Source organism: Macrobrachium rosenbergii, chromosome 27, assembly GCF_040412425.1.
Source record: "Macrobrachium rosenbergii isolate ZJJX-2024 chromosome 27, ASM4041242v1, whole genome shotgun sequence".
Classification (NCBI taxonomy): domain Eukaryota; kingdom Metazoa; phylum Arthropoda; class Malacostraca; order Decapoda; family Palaemonidae; genus Macrobrachium; species Macrobrachium rosenbergii.
In genome coordinates this window covers 40,582,009-40,597,008 of record NC_089767.1, presented here as the reverse complement: position 1 = coordinate 40,597,008, position 15,000 = coordinate 40,582,009, and the positions used below count along the sequence as shown (strand labels likewise).

Sequence of the window (15,000 nt, the reverse complement as noted above, 5' to 3'; positions counted from 1 at the left end):
ATTGCTCGAATTCTAGCTCATTTATAACATAACTATAACAATGGAAGAAATAGAATAGAATAGGACATAGAATTTAGGCCAAAAGCCAAGCGCTGGGACCTACGAGGTCATTCAGCGCTGAAAGGGAATTTCACAATTAGAAGGTTCGAAAGGTGTAACAGGAGGAAAACCTCGCAGTTGCACCTTGAAACAATCGTTAGAGGGGGTGGACAATAAGATGGAAGGAAGAGATTATGAACGGAGGTACAGTAAAAGGAATGAAAGGGGTTGCAGCTAGGGGCCGAAGGGACGCTGCATGAGGTGCTTGACTATAAATGTTTCTGATCATTGTGCGAAGTAACGCTTTCCACTTTCCCCGCAGGAGTTCGTACCGGACAACATGAAAGCTAACAACCTGGCTCTGATGAAGAAGAGCATTGGCATGTCCACTGACCTCACCGAAAAGGCCAAGAACGACATGCTGGCAGCTCTGACCGGAGCGTGCGCCATGCCCAGTGGAGAATTCAAGGTCAGTCTTATGTTTTCTTTTCAAGACAAGTAAAAACTGTAATTCAGATGTTTCCTTTTGAAGTCAAACCTGGAATTCATATATTTTCTCTTCAAGACTAGTAAAAGCTGTAATTCAGATGTTTTCTTTTTGAGACAAACCAAGCCCTTAATTCATATATTTTCTTTTCAAGATAGGTAGAAACCGTAATTCATATACTTTCTCATCAAGACAAGTAGAACCCGTAATTAATATATTTTCTTATCAAGACAAGTAGAACCCGTAATTCATATATTTTCTTATCAAGACTAGTGCAACCCATAAATCATATATTTTCAAGACAAGTACACCCTGTAATTTTCATATTTTCTTTTCAAGACAAGTCAAAACCTTTTGCGCTTTCTGAACCCTGTCAGTTGCAATACGTTCAGATAATCTACATCGCATACGAAGTGCAAACTATGGTATGCAAATTACAAGGGACACGGCTTTTGCCCGTCAGAAAAGAAGGGTATTGGTAATTTTATAATCCTGTCTCGGAAGAGAATGTCGGGGAAAGTCTACATCTTGTAGGTTCGTCTTTTCACTCAATTTTTTCCATTTCAGATGATGGATATGGCGATGACTTCAATCTGCTTGACGAAAACTTGCGTGAACTCCATGGCTCCAAAATAGAAGGCAAATGATTCTGGCCCGACGTCAACTTTGAACTTACCGTAAGTGCAAACCACTTAGGAAATCATAATTCCTTTTGTCATATATATTAGTCACAACAGTTAGAATGATTAAAAAGAATCTGTGCGAAGGAACTGTCGTTATGCAACTTTTTGGGTCACGGTTTAAGGATTTATAACAAAGTGCCTGCAAGTGGAATTTATTTGCAAAGGAAAGTTTTCTGACAAATGCTATCGTATACCATTTTAAATATTGTACCATATGACTACCATGATTCTTCTTGTGCATTCGATACACTCATAATCAGAGAATATCTTTACTTAGGTTTCCAGATAAGCAATATATATATATATATATATATATATATATATATATATATATATATATATATATATATATATATATATATATATATATATATATAGATAGATATATATATATATATATCTACAGTCACTTCTTTTGTTTACCTATGATCCATTAAGCAACCCCCTTTTTTTAACTGCATTTCAGGAACCAGTTACAATACCAGTTACAATACCAGTCGCCGATGTGACTGACGGAAGGTTGAATAACTGCAAGCCTTATGCCATTATGCTCTACAGAGAAAGCTTTACAATCAACACTATTTCTAGCTCTTCAAACCGTCTGCACACTGTCAATGTAACTGATGAATCACAATAAATCACAATTAGTCACTCGCATTAAAACGTCTGTCACTTGAACCTACTGGTTAGGGTATGAATTGAAATGAAATATAGAATTTAGGCCAAAGGCCAAGCACTGGGACCTATGGGGTCATTCAGCGCTGAAACGGAAATTGACAGTAAAAGGATTGAAAGGTGTAACAGGAGGAAAACCTCAAAGCAGTTGCACTATGAATCAACTGTTAGGAGGGGCTGGAAAGTAAGATGGAAGAAAGAGAATAGGAAAGGAGGAACAGTAAAAGGAACGAAAGGGGCTGCAGCTAGTTGCCGAAGGCACCTGCAAAGAACCTTAAGTAATACCTGCAGCGCACCGCATGAGGCGCACTGACGGCACTACCCAACTCAGGGGTACTGGTTAGGGTAGCGCCAAGACCTGGTGCAATTAAGAAGAAAAGAATTGGTACAGTAGCTAAGATATATCGGTGTTTTAAGTTAAAAATTATATATACCATATACTCTAAAATTGCACATTAATATTGGTATATAATCAAAACATTATTATCATAATTTCTAAAGAATTAAAAATATATAAAGCATAAACAATAAAACTGATCATTAATTCTAATATATAATCAGAACATTATCACCATTATCTTAACAGACAATGCTGGCGATCGAAACAGCAAAAGCAATGATAATGCAGAGATAATGAAAACAAGTATAAACCTAACAATTACAATGAATGATCCCCATTCCTCTGAAAAACTCGGTACTTCAACTATACTGGTCGGCTGGTATAGTGGTTAGTGTCGTGGCGTGCCACTCAGATGTCGCGGGGGGTTCGCGTCTCACCCAGGGCGATGAAAAATCACTGGTTCTGTATCATGATCAGTTACTGCTGCAGTGTTGGTGGGTCTGCTGCGGTGGGAGGTTGAAACCAGCATTCTAAGGAAGCTTAAAGAATTTCAAGTCAATGGTTCCTTTGGTGTGCTTGTTCCGTGTGAATGGGTTTCATCTACTGAATAATAATAATAATAATAATAATAATAATAATAATAATAATAATAATAATAATAATAATAATAATATATTCACAATTTCGTGAAAAACAATGTGTAATAAAAATCCACAATTATATAGTAAATATATTACTATTTTACATAGTAATATATTTACTATATAATTGTGTATTTTTATTACATAATAATAATAATAATAATAATAATAATAATAATAATAATAATAATAATAATAATAATAATAATAATAATGTGTAATAAAATCCACAATTATATAGAAAATGTATTACTATGCAAAACGTTAGCACAGATGAGGAACACCGTTTAAGTCTTCAAAAGTCTTGTTAGTTTATTTTACACAGTAATACAATTACTATATAATTTTGGATTTTATTACACAGATTGTTTTCACGAAATTGTGAATCTCTTAGCAATAATAATAATAATGAATAATAATAATAATAATAATGTACTCGATCGGAGATCATATCCGGTCGCTCACATCACCATCCCCATAGCAGAATGTTCAGGACGAATAACTTCCCCAAAGGTACGGGAAGCCGATTACAATACCGAGGAGGAGTAAGGTGGAGTATAACGAGCACCTTCAGTTTTCGCTTGGTCGCTCGCTCCGCAACTCCCGGAGTCTATAAAAAGGAGTGACAGGGGTGGGTGACATCGCACTTGGTGCATAAGGCCTTGAGGAACGCCGTGAGTACCTCCGTTAAGCTTTAAGTAAAGGGATTCTTTCCTCTCATCATACATTTCCTTCTATACGTATAATAGGTATATATGCATTCTAACACACACACACACACACACACACACACACACACACATATATATATATATATATATATATATATATATATATATATATGTGTGTGTGTGTGTATATATATTTATGTGTTTGTGTGTGTTTATGAGTTTGTCAATAATTTTATATGCTCTGAAAAAAAACCCGTCAAAATAAAAGATACTATACCTCGGGAGTTTTACATCCAGAGTTAATTACATTTATATATATATATATATATATATATATATATATATATATTTATATATATATATATATATATATATATATATATATATATATATATATATATATTACAACAGTGACCAGGATTAAACTTAATGCCATTTTGGGGTTGGACCTAAGGTGACAGTGTGAAAAGTGTATTCAGGAAAATATTATATATATGTATATATATATATATATATATATATATATATATATATATATATATATGTATGTATATATATATATATATATATATATATATATATATATATATATATATATATATATATATATACATATACAAAACACACACACACACATTCCATCCGTGCAATGATTTAGAGTTTTTGTGTCTCTAGTGCTTAAAACACACCTCAATCTCTACTCTGTTCCAAAAATGGAAACTGACAGGACCTCTACCCACAGCATCCCGAGATGAACCTCATTTTCGTGAGCCTGCTGTCCCTCTCCTTGGCCCTGGGGACCACAGAGGCCATAAGGCCACCGTTTCTGGACGGCAAAGGAATCCTTTCGAGCATCCTAGGAGGAGACGAGAACTGCCCTGACCCGTCGGAATTCATAGGCAACTTGACAGGTGAGTCATTTTCCAGATGTTTTTTTTTATCTTCATTGGTATTTACACTGCATGTCTTCAAGCTACGTGGTTTGCACTTTCTTGCATAGATACAGTATATGGGCTATGTATGTTTCAAGTGTGTCTGTATGTCATGCATTTATTTGAATATCATTTTGTACGTACATACATACAAACATATATAAATATATATATATATATATATATATATATATATATATATATTGATATGTATAAATATAAATATAAATATATATACATATATGTATATATATATATATTTAAAAAAATAAATATATATATATATATATATATATATATATATATATATATATATATATATATATATATATATATATATATATATATATATATATTGATTTAGAAATAATTAACACACAATCACGTATGGAACAGAAATAAATTTCTGACTCACATCAGGATCGAACCCAGGTCTTTCAATTGAAAGGCAAGGGCGCTGCCCATTAGGCCATACAAGTGAGTCAGAAATTCATACACCAACTGCTGTCCTGTGGAGAGCCCCAAGGTACAGGAAAACCTAACAAGAGGGTTGTGAACCCTTTTGGGGGTAGTACTGCCCCCCAAAAAAAAAAGTGTGAATGAATGTGTGTGATGTCTATAATTCTTATTTTTCCCTCTGCAGAAGCAACATGTTGCCAGGAAGGCTGCGCTAAAGAAGCATCCACTTGCATGCAAGACTTGACACCAGCTAATGTGGACAAATGTCTCATACTGAAGGAATGCAAACCAAAGCCCAGTGGTAAGGCGCTTTACTTATTACTTGTGCGTGTTTACGTAATACCTTTTGAATAAAAAGTCAGTGGTTGCAATCTTAAAAGGTTTGTGCTTTGCTTTATAAAAATGCCCTTTCAAAGTGTTTATTTCAGGACCGCAATGTCCAACTTAAATAAGTGCTTTTACATATTTCTAGTGAAGAAAATTCTAGAGAATTATATAAAAGCAGTCAGTGATTACATTCAAAATGATTATACTCATATTATAAAAATCCCATTTCAAGCGTTTTATTTAAGGACCACAATACGTAACCTAAAAGAAAAATAATAAGTGGTTTTGCATATTTCAAGAGAATAAATTCCAAAGAATTATATATATATATTTTTTTCTAGACATAAGGGAAATTCTACAAGGAAGCGAGCCACACAAAGTGATCATGGGAATGATAGCCGAGTGCACGGACAAAAAGAGGTTCCAAGCGATGAATATCGTAAGAATAATTTCTTCTGTATGAAATAAATATCTAATATAATTAAACGAAATATAAATTATAATTAACGCATTCATTCACTGATCGCATAGATTAACTGGGTCTCCCTGTGTTTGGATTTTATGATTTATAACATTTAATATATATATATATATATATATATATATATATATATATATATATATATATATATATATATATATATATATATATATATATATATATATATATATATATATATATATATATCTCAAACACTCACCCCTCAAACAGACGTACGTAGAGAACGACCCGAAGCAGAACAGCTCAACTACCTGAACAAAGTCGTTAGGATAAGAACCTGGGCACCGTCAGGCAGGCCATAGTCAGCTCTGTTGCGACGGGCAAGTGTGTACCCCCACAAAGGAAAACTTCACGGTGAGTGCCCTTTAATAATAATAATAATAATAATAATAATAATAATAATAATAATAAATTTTATTTCAGCTCAGGGCCATATACAAGGAACACAACTTGACTGCAAAAATTAAGAATTATGTCTAGCTATTATTATTATTATTATTATTATTATTATTATTATTATTATTATTATTATTATTATTATTATTATTATCAGTTTGTGACGACGAAGAGATTAGAAACCTATTTGAGACGACAAAAAGATGACTATTATTGAACTACACTTCTTTTTTCATTTTGCATTCTCCAAACAAACATGTATTGTTCCCAAAGAGAATCAGGCTGCTTGAGACCAGCATCGGACTGTGCCGGCTTTGTCTGTCCGTCGGCACATTTTCTGCCCGCCCTCAGATCTTAAAAACTACCGAGGCTAGAGGGCTGCAAATTGGTACGTTGATCATCCACCCTCCAATCATCAAACATACCAAATTGCAGCCCTCTAGCCTCAGTAGTTTTTATTTTATTTAAGGTTAAAGTTAGCCATGATCGTGCTTCTGGCAACGATATAGGCCACCACCGGGCCGCGGTTAAAGTTACATGGGCCGCGGCTCATACAACATTATACCCTGACCACCGAAAGATAGATAAATTTTTTGGTGGCCTTGATTGTATGCTGTAGCGGCTGTACAGAAAACTCGATTGCGCCGAAGAAACTTAGGCGCATGTTTTACTTCTTTGCTTTTATATAATCTAATAAGTGTGGTAATGGCGGGCTAAAATGGACGCGGTGTTGAAAGCCGCACTATGCAAAATGGCCCACCTCTCTAGAGAATTTGGGAGAATTTGTTGCATATCGGTTCAGGTAGAATCGCAAGAGTATGAAGTAAGGAAATTACTTTCTATCCATTATATGTTCAAACCTCTGTGCACCACAGAAAATACTATAAAGTTTATCTTAAGCAGTTTTTTTTTGTGAAGATTCAGAAGATTCAGATCTTACAAATAAATACGGGTATCAGCTGCAAACGAACCTTAAAATTTGTACAGACACAGAAATAAAAGCAAAAATTTACAACTGTAATATATTTAAATGACGAAAACGTGAAAATTTTTACACAGTCTTCAAATGTTTCAATCTGTTCATCTTGCAATGGTGCAATTCTGACAAACAAAGCAGAGTGAAATCAATTAATGGGCGTAAACGTCACAGTATACACTGAAAACATTGAGAATTATCATCTTAAACTTGACACACCTTAATTGACCCTACCTGATTGAAAATAGGTAAGGGGTACTTCTCAGTCCCAATGATTAACAAGTAAAAAATTCGCCGAAGTTTCTTCGGCGTAATCGAGTTTTCTGTACAGCGTATAATTCTGTATGAAACTCTCGATGTGCTGCAGTATGAAACTCTCAGCTACGACCGGGCAGCGTTCAGTTGCTCCTCAGATGCGGTCAAGCGAAGGCGCGTCGGCGACGCCTCAGGAATTGGATTCGGCGGTGCCAGACGCACCATGGCTAACCTTAAACTTAGATAAAATAAAAACTACTGAGGCTAGAGGGCTGCAATTTGGTATGTTTGATGATTGGAGTGTGGATGATCAACTTACCAATTTGCAGCCCTCTAGCCTCAGCAGTTTTTAAGACCTGAGAGCGAACAGACAAAGCCATCTCAACACTTTTCTTTTGCAGACAACTAAAACGACCGTATTATTACAGATCGGAAGTAAGATCGGATACCAAGTCTGTCTCCTGAAGACATGCGCAGACTCCAAGGCCGCAGCTGCTGCTAAGCCAGCGAAGTAGAAACTAACTGCTGACGGAGGAAGACAGGAGACGGCGGCCATGAACCGCTGGGAATTCCACCTACTGTGAAGACGAGGCTGTGAGACCTTCCTCGAAGCACTGTGTAGAAGTTCTTATAAAAACTAGGATGTGGAGACTAAGTTATAGTTACTAGGATAACAAGGGCTCTGACTAGGGACTGAAATTGTTAAAAAAAAATACTGAAATTTAAAAAAAAATTTTTTTAAAGAATACGACAGACAAAATTAAGTATGTAAATAAGTGAGCTACAGAGAGAGAGAGAGAGAGAGAGAGAGAGAGAGAGAGAGAGAGAGATTTATGTCAAATCTATATACAAAGAGATATAAAATTAATGATGAGATATAAAATTAACTATTTAAACAGAGTAGAGAGAGAGAGAGAGAGAGAGAGAGAGAGAGAGAGAGAGAGACTGGCTCCAATGACTACTGGGTTATTTTGTTTTATTTTCATGTACAATAACAACTGCAACTAAAAGACACTAATTTAGCGTTTTATTAAAAACAAAGCTGATTTTAAATTCTACCTTAACAATATAGTGAAAAAACGAGGCTTTATATGAGAAGATTGTACATTGCGAAAGTTTCCAGATTTTCAAGGGAAAAATCACATACGAAAATAAATAATGCTACAATTCTCTGTATATATATATATATATATATATATATATATATATATATATATATATATATATATATATATATACATATATATATATATATATATATATATATATTCATCAATTATCATATTTTATCAATATATATATAATATATAATTAAATATATTATCAATTATCATATTTTATCAACTAATTAATTAAATACAGTAAAGTCCTCAGAAATTTTTGGTCCTTTTGAATAAACAAAATTTTCAGTTATAAAATAAAGGTGGAAAAATATAATCTCTTATGAACATGACGCGATAGAAACGAAACAATAAACGTTTAAGAAAAAAAATCTTAATGGGAGATTCTTAAAAACTTGAGAGAAATATCTAAGAAGTCATTCTTATAAGAAAGACTGCAAAAGAATATTTACATCCGCCATTATTTCGTGACAATGAAACTGCTATTCCTGAAAGTATAAAAAAATTTCTTCCATTACACAAAAATAACATAACGCAGGTGATCAGAAAATGTCTCCAAATAAAAAAAGAAAAAGAAAATGCATTTAAATAATAGCATGCATATTAAGTATTGCGTGCAACCGTAAGACCTGATAAACAATCTGGTTCCCGAGAAAGAAAAATAGCACGCCTCATACCTTTCCCTAGTTCAGTGACCACCTGCAAGCTGGAAACAGGTAGCAAGTGTGATCGGAAAGGAGCGAAACTGGAAAGATTATAGGTGTTCCTAAAATTTGCATTAAAAGAATGTCCTCTCTTATGATAGGCAACATTACGATAAACTTTGAAAATTTGTAATTTTTTGGTCATTGAATTGAATTTATAGAATTTAGACTAAATTCCAAGCACTGGGACCTACGAGGTCATTCAGCGCTGAAATGGAAATTGACAGTAAAAGGTTTCGAAAGGTGTAACAGGAGGAAAACCTCAAAGCAATTGCACCATGAATCAACTGCTAGGAGAGGGTGAAAGTAAGATGGAAGAAAGAGAATATGAAAGGAGGTACAGTAAAAGGAACGAAAGGGGTTGCAGCTAGGGCCCGAAGGCACGCTGCCAAGAACCTTAAGTAATGCCTACAGTACCCACTGACGGCACTACCCACCTACGTGCGAATTTTTGGTCATGGAGCGATGGCTGTAAGAAATATCAGGTTGCTTTTACGAAGAATATCAGCAATCCCGAATTGCCAAATTTCGACCTAGTGAGAGTAAGAAAAATAAGAATACGTAAATTAATAATAGTTTGGATTCGTAAATGAATCTTTACATATCACACCCTTTTTTGAGGAAGAAAAAAATCAATCGTAAAAAAAGCTACGCAAGTGTTCCCAAATGAAGGTAATTTGAACTGTACTTCTTATGTACAAAACATCACTGTTTGTTACAAGAGATTAACGAATACAATAAGACGGGCATACGTAATAAGGGTGTGAGCCGAGCCGAATATTAACGAAACATATCGTACAATATCCGTAGAGTTTTACAATTATAATATTAATTCACATTTCTTTATTATTATATTATTATTATTATAATGAAGATGAACCATATATATATATATATATACTGTATATATATGCATATTTATAATACAAATGTATATATATACACATATATATATATATACATTTGTTTGTGTGTATGTGTGTATAATAAATATCTTTACCAGCTGCAGTGCCCTCGTAACTTCTCAATTTCGTTAAACGTTTTGGATAAGCTTATCACTACAAGCCTTGAAACCAGAGGGAAAATAAAGGAAGGGTCCCTTTCCTTCCCTGGTAGGATTCGAACCCAAGCACGTTAATACATAGTAGTGAACTTAGCGCTCAGCTCACTTTTGCTAGTGCGCATTAGTTCAATCCTATCACGGTGTGAAATAGTTTTTTTTAATCACTTCCTAACCAGATTCAATGCTTGTAATAAATCATTTAAAAACGGAGGAATTGGTTCATAAATGATAAAACGAAGAGAAGAGAAGAGAGAGAGAGAGAGAGAGAGAGAGAGAGAGAGTTTTAGTAAGTAACCCAAGGCCCTCTTAAGAACTACAGCCGAACAAATAAATAAAACAAGAAGAGAGAGAGAGAGAGAGAGAGAGAGAGAGAGAGAGAGAGAGAGAGAGAGAGAGAGAGAGTTTTGCTAGGTAGCCCAAGGCCCTCTTGAGAACTGCAGCCGAACAAATAGATAAAACAAAGAGAGATAAGAAAGAGAGAGAGAGAGAGAGAGAGAGAGAGTTTTAGTAAGTAACCCAAGGCCCTCTTAGGAACTACAGCCGAACAAATAAGAGGAAACACTACCGGACTTTAGAGACCACCGATGTGCATCACCTTGGCGATAAGCATGGCAATAATGTGGCCTTTTGAGGACTCAAAAGAGGTATATAAAGCATGCTATCTCGTTTAGTTTTTAAGTACAACACTCAGTCGCTCACTGCGTAAAGTATTCTCTGCTGCGACGCCATAGCCTAAAAGGTAAGACAAAGCTTCACTCGAGTTATGTTGTGCACGCGTTCAGTATCTGGCCCCAAGGAACCCATTTTAATATAGGTATACTGTACATGATCATATGTCATCCAGTAATAGCGTGTGATGATATATTCAGCTAGGGGTAGTTATACTTGATCATACATCATTTAATAATAGCGTGTGACGAATATATTCAGCTAGGGGTAGTTATACTTGATCATATGTCATTTGACAACAGCGTGTGACGAATATATTCAGCTAGGGGGTACGGGAAAATGAAAAAGTGTCAGGTGCTTTCGTGCACCTTGAAAATGTGCTGAAATAACACGGAAGCGCTTGGTACTTTTATTTTTCCTGTGGCCTTAGCTGAATGTTGGTATAAATGTATGCATACATGCAGTTAAACACATTCTATGGACCAGGAGGTTTAGACTCTCGACTCTCACAAGAGCTAAGATTCGTCTCCTTTCGTTGAAATGGAAAAAATCGCTAATATATGTTTGTTACAATGGTTTTAACCTTTCAGATCTAATACTGAATCAAGAAGTAACTTAAAACTCCTTGAGATTCTACATGAAAAAATATTTTCTGTTCGGTCATTTAATTTATACTCAAATAAATTTTAAAACCATGGAAGTGATTACCGTATATTTAAGCGAGGAAGCGATATTCAAGCCATTAACACAAACAATGTAATGGAAATTCAAAAGTGACATAATTTTCCACAGGTCATTCCTAAATGTGTCGTTGAAATAACTAGATTAAGATTTTAGAGGTACATCGTTTGAAAGAACAGCTGACTGAAAACTACAATGATAAGTTCAATCATGATGTTAGGTTAACGAAAGCCTATGTGTAGGAGATAACTACAAAGTCACGTTTCCTGTCCAACCGAAAGAGCATGAAATAATAAAACAAGTTATATTATATAAATGTATATTTCATACACATTTTCTATTAACCTTTTAAGAAATATGAACGTTAAAAAATTGGTTAACAATGTTCTTTCCGTTAGAAAATCCACGAAATGAATGGTCTCACTCGAAGCATAATTTATTAATACAGGGTGCCCCACAAAAAACAAGGAAATTTCGTACTGTTTATTCAACTGCTGTAAACAGAAAACAGTTGTGTTATTAACAGGAAACATTGTTAAAACAGAACAAAAACTTAATAACTGCGGCATCTTGGAATAATAGAAAAAGGAATTAGAAAATTTATGTTAGTTAATTTTTTCAATTCATTGATAAAGCAAAATACGTGTGTAAAATACGTAATGTAAATCTAAAATATCCTGTTTTTTTGTGGGGCACCTTGTAGAATAAACACCTCATGAACACTAAGTTAACCAAGCATGGAATCCATCGAATGTAAAAATAATACACACACACACACATACACTCCCATCAGCAAAACTCAGATGAAACTGTATTACAAAGATAACACGAAACCGAAATAAAGCGATACAAAATTTTGACAGTCATGTGCAAGTTGCAGGAAAACGTTACATCTGAGAGAAGCTCACGAGGTATATAATGACTCCAGGTTTTCACAGGATAGAAACACGACAACAGATAAAGGTACTGGTCATCGTTTAACTGGTGACTAAGAGAAAACTAAAAAGAAGACAAGCTTTTACTTCGTCAGCTGTTTCATATATTACTCATACACATACAAATATATATATATATATATATATATATATATATATATATATATATATATATACATACATATATATATATGTATGTATGTATGTATAGTTAAAGTCAAAGTCCGCCTGGGTCTCTGTAGGCTCATAGGGCAGGCGCTGATCTCCTGTTTCTTAGACTTATAATGGTTTCTACCTTCTTTTCTATTCAAGCACTTCATTCCATGCTAAAATGATTCTCTCTCCGGAAGGGGACACCTCAAGAAACCACCATGAGACGCCCTGTCTTCTACTTGGTGCTCCTCTCCAGTTCCCTGGGGATCATCAGAGCGAGCCCCACGCAAGCGGACGAAGGCAGCGGAACCCTCGACGTATTCCGAAGGCTCTCGGGAACCGGACAGACACCGGGATTACCGGACACCTCCCAAACCGGCGAAGGAGGACTCCCCAGCCCGAAGATGTTCTTCGACAGGATCTCTGGCATACTTGGATCGTTTTTCGGCAGGCGTGACAACGCAACAACCACAGCGGGCTCGACATGCGGAGGCAACGCAACAGACGCCAAGGTCGGCAACAAGACTGGCGCCCTCCTTCAACAGGAACAGTCGGTGGGCGTGAAAATGCTTCGTAGGGCGACGTTCAATCCAGTGGACGTCGTCCAGACGATGTTCCGGAACATCAAAGAAAAACTGCGCGCGAATGGAATACCAAAGCTCAGTGACATCGTCTTGGACGTTTATGGTACGTGACGGGCTCCACACTTCCACGCAGTGGTTTTATCGTCTGCCCTACGGTAGAAGTTGCAAGTTGCAGCCACTTAATGTATTGTAACTCAGTACCGTTTTAATTTGGTATACATGACATCAGTGTCATCTGACTCTTGCATTATCATGAAAACTAGAAGCGTCCCTTACATTAAAATGAAACCTAAAAAACGTTACTTACATTACAATTAAAAACTCAAAAAGTCCCTTACATTGAAACACCTCAAAAACGTCCCTTCCATTAAAATACCTCAAAAACGTCCCTTACATTATAATAAAACCTGAAAACGTCCCTTAAATTAAAATAAAACCTAAAAACGTCCCTTACATTATAATAAAACCTAAAAACGTCCCTTAAATTATAATAAAACCTAAAAAGTCCCTTGCATTATAATAAACCTAAAACGTCCCATACATTATAACAAAACATAGAAAAGTCCCTGCTATTAAAATACAACCTAAAAAAGTCCCTTCCATTAAAATACAACTAAAAAAATGTCCCATACATAATAGTAAAACCTAGAAACTTCACCATCCAGAGTTACTTCAAATGACATCGATTTCAGACAAATACATAACACCTTATTTTCATTTATTTCAACCTTTGGTGTCGTGCTATCAATGAATATCTTCCAATATTAATTTCCTTGGCTGCCTTTCTGTCTCTGTCAGTCTGTGTGCGCGTGTCCGGAGGCTTCTGGGGCTGAAGACGGGTATGGGTATGGATGTGGGTATGTTACAGATATGGGTATGGGTATGGGTATGGGAACTAGCAAATGCAAGCGACAGCGAGTATCTGCTAGTCTTCTTATATTCTTGCAGGAGCGGCTTGCAGTGAGAAAAACTGCGCAGATAACGCAGGCACCTGCATGAACGCCTTGATGCCCCACAAAACATGAGCGAATATCGCCAACAATGCCTCCCAGGTAAGTTAACATTGTTATTAATATTATAGTCATGGTAATGGTACGAGCGAGAGTTCGTGCCTTCCTGCAAGCAGCTTTAACTAGTCATTACACTGCATGCGAGTTATTTTCTTATATTAATCAAATGCATTTAGAGTGGCTTGCTATACCTAGTGATTTCAAAAGAGTTATTTTCTGACAGGGCGAAAATCCATACCATGATTTAGATTTTGAATATAAAAAATCAAAAATCCCATTCCATATATAGAAATGTTTGTGAAATATGCATTTAGTCATTCATGTGTCAATTGCAGAGATGCTGAAGGCGATCAGAGAAGAGACCAATGGAGGAAAGAATGTGGCATTTTGCATCATGAAGGCTGTTCTCGAAAATATGAATCTTGTAAGTCAGTCTTCCCCTCCCCCACCCCACCTCCTAGCCAAGTGTGTGTGTGTGTGTATGTGTGTGTGCATTCTTAATCATCTACAAACGTAAAACATGAATGTGTGCACACGCAAAACCACTTAAACTCAAAGGAGAAAAATTTCATTTAAAATTTATTAGAGTGAACAAAAGTGTAACTTACTCTCTTTCCCACCAAAGCTTCAACAAGAACATCCGTACATACATACGTACGTACGAGTACATACATACATCCATAACAATTAAACTAAT

The 15,000-nt window shown here is 35.4% G+C and overlaps 4 protein-coding genes across 6 annotated transcripts in view; 3 read left to right on the top strand and 1 right to left on the bottom strand.

Annotated features, from left to right (window-relative positions):
• Positions 1–1,207, top strand: part of LOC136853688 (uncharacterized) — a 6,681-nt gene extending 5,474 nt beyond the window's left edge. The window contains exons 5-6 of the mRNA XM_067129630.1: positions 362–508; positions 1,094–1,207. Of these exons, the coding sequence (XP_066985731.1) occupies positions 362–508; positions 1,094–1,162 (216 nt within the window). The 3' untranslated portion in view covers positions 1,163–1,207. The remainder of the gene's footprint in view (positions 1–361; positions 509–1,093) is intronic.
• The window catches only part of Lrp4 (LDL receptor related protein 4), a 409,566-nt gene that overhangs the window by 67,118 nt on the left and 327,448 nt on the right, over positions 1–15,000 (bottom strand). The window lies entirely within an intron of this gene.
• Positions 4,270–8,090, top strand: LOC136853699 (uncharacterized). Its single transcript, XM_067129643.1, has 5 exons — positions 4,270–4,447; positions 5,112–5,228; positions 5,596–5,693; positions 5,967–6,110; positions 7,812–8,090. The coding sequence occupies exons 1-4, from the start codon at positions 4,288–4,290 to the stop codon at positions 6,009–6,011; spliced, it is 420 nt and encodes a 139-aa protein (XP_066985744.1). The 5' UTR covers positions 4,270–4,287; the 3' UTR covers positions 6,012–6,110; positions 7,812–8,090.
• The window catches only part of LOC136853692 (uncharacterized), a 5,384-nt gene continuing 1,340 nt past the window's right edge, over positions 10,957–15,000 (top strand). For both annotated transcript variants that reach the window (XR_010857528.1, XM_067129635.1), the window contains exons 1-4: positions 10,957–11,010; positions 12,907–13,396; positions 14,242–14,345; positions 14,639–14,727. Coding sequence is in view for 1 of the 2 variants with exons in the window: in XM_067129635.1 (XP_066985736.1) it covers positions 14,315–14,345; positions 14,639–14,727 (120 nt within the window). In the remaining variant the exon portion in view is untranslated. The remainder of the gene's footprint in view (positions 11,011–12,906; positions 13,397–14,241; positions 14,346–14,638; positions 14,728–15,000) is intronic.

Bases quoted from the DNA above. Each gene is read 5' to 3' on its own strand.
- LOC136853699 (XM_067129643.1), top strand. From the start codon at position 4,288: ATGAACCTCATTTTCGTGAGCCTGCTGTCCCTCTCCTTGGCCCTGGGG. The intron at 4,448-5,111 runs GTGAGTCATTTT...TTCCCTCTGCAG, and splicing joins ATTCATAGGCAACTTGACAG to AAGCAACATGTTGCCAGGAA. The intron at 5,229-5,595 runs GTAAGGCGCTTT...ATTTTTTTCTAG, and splicing joins ATGCAAACCAAAGCCCAGTG to ACATAAGGGAAATTCTACAA.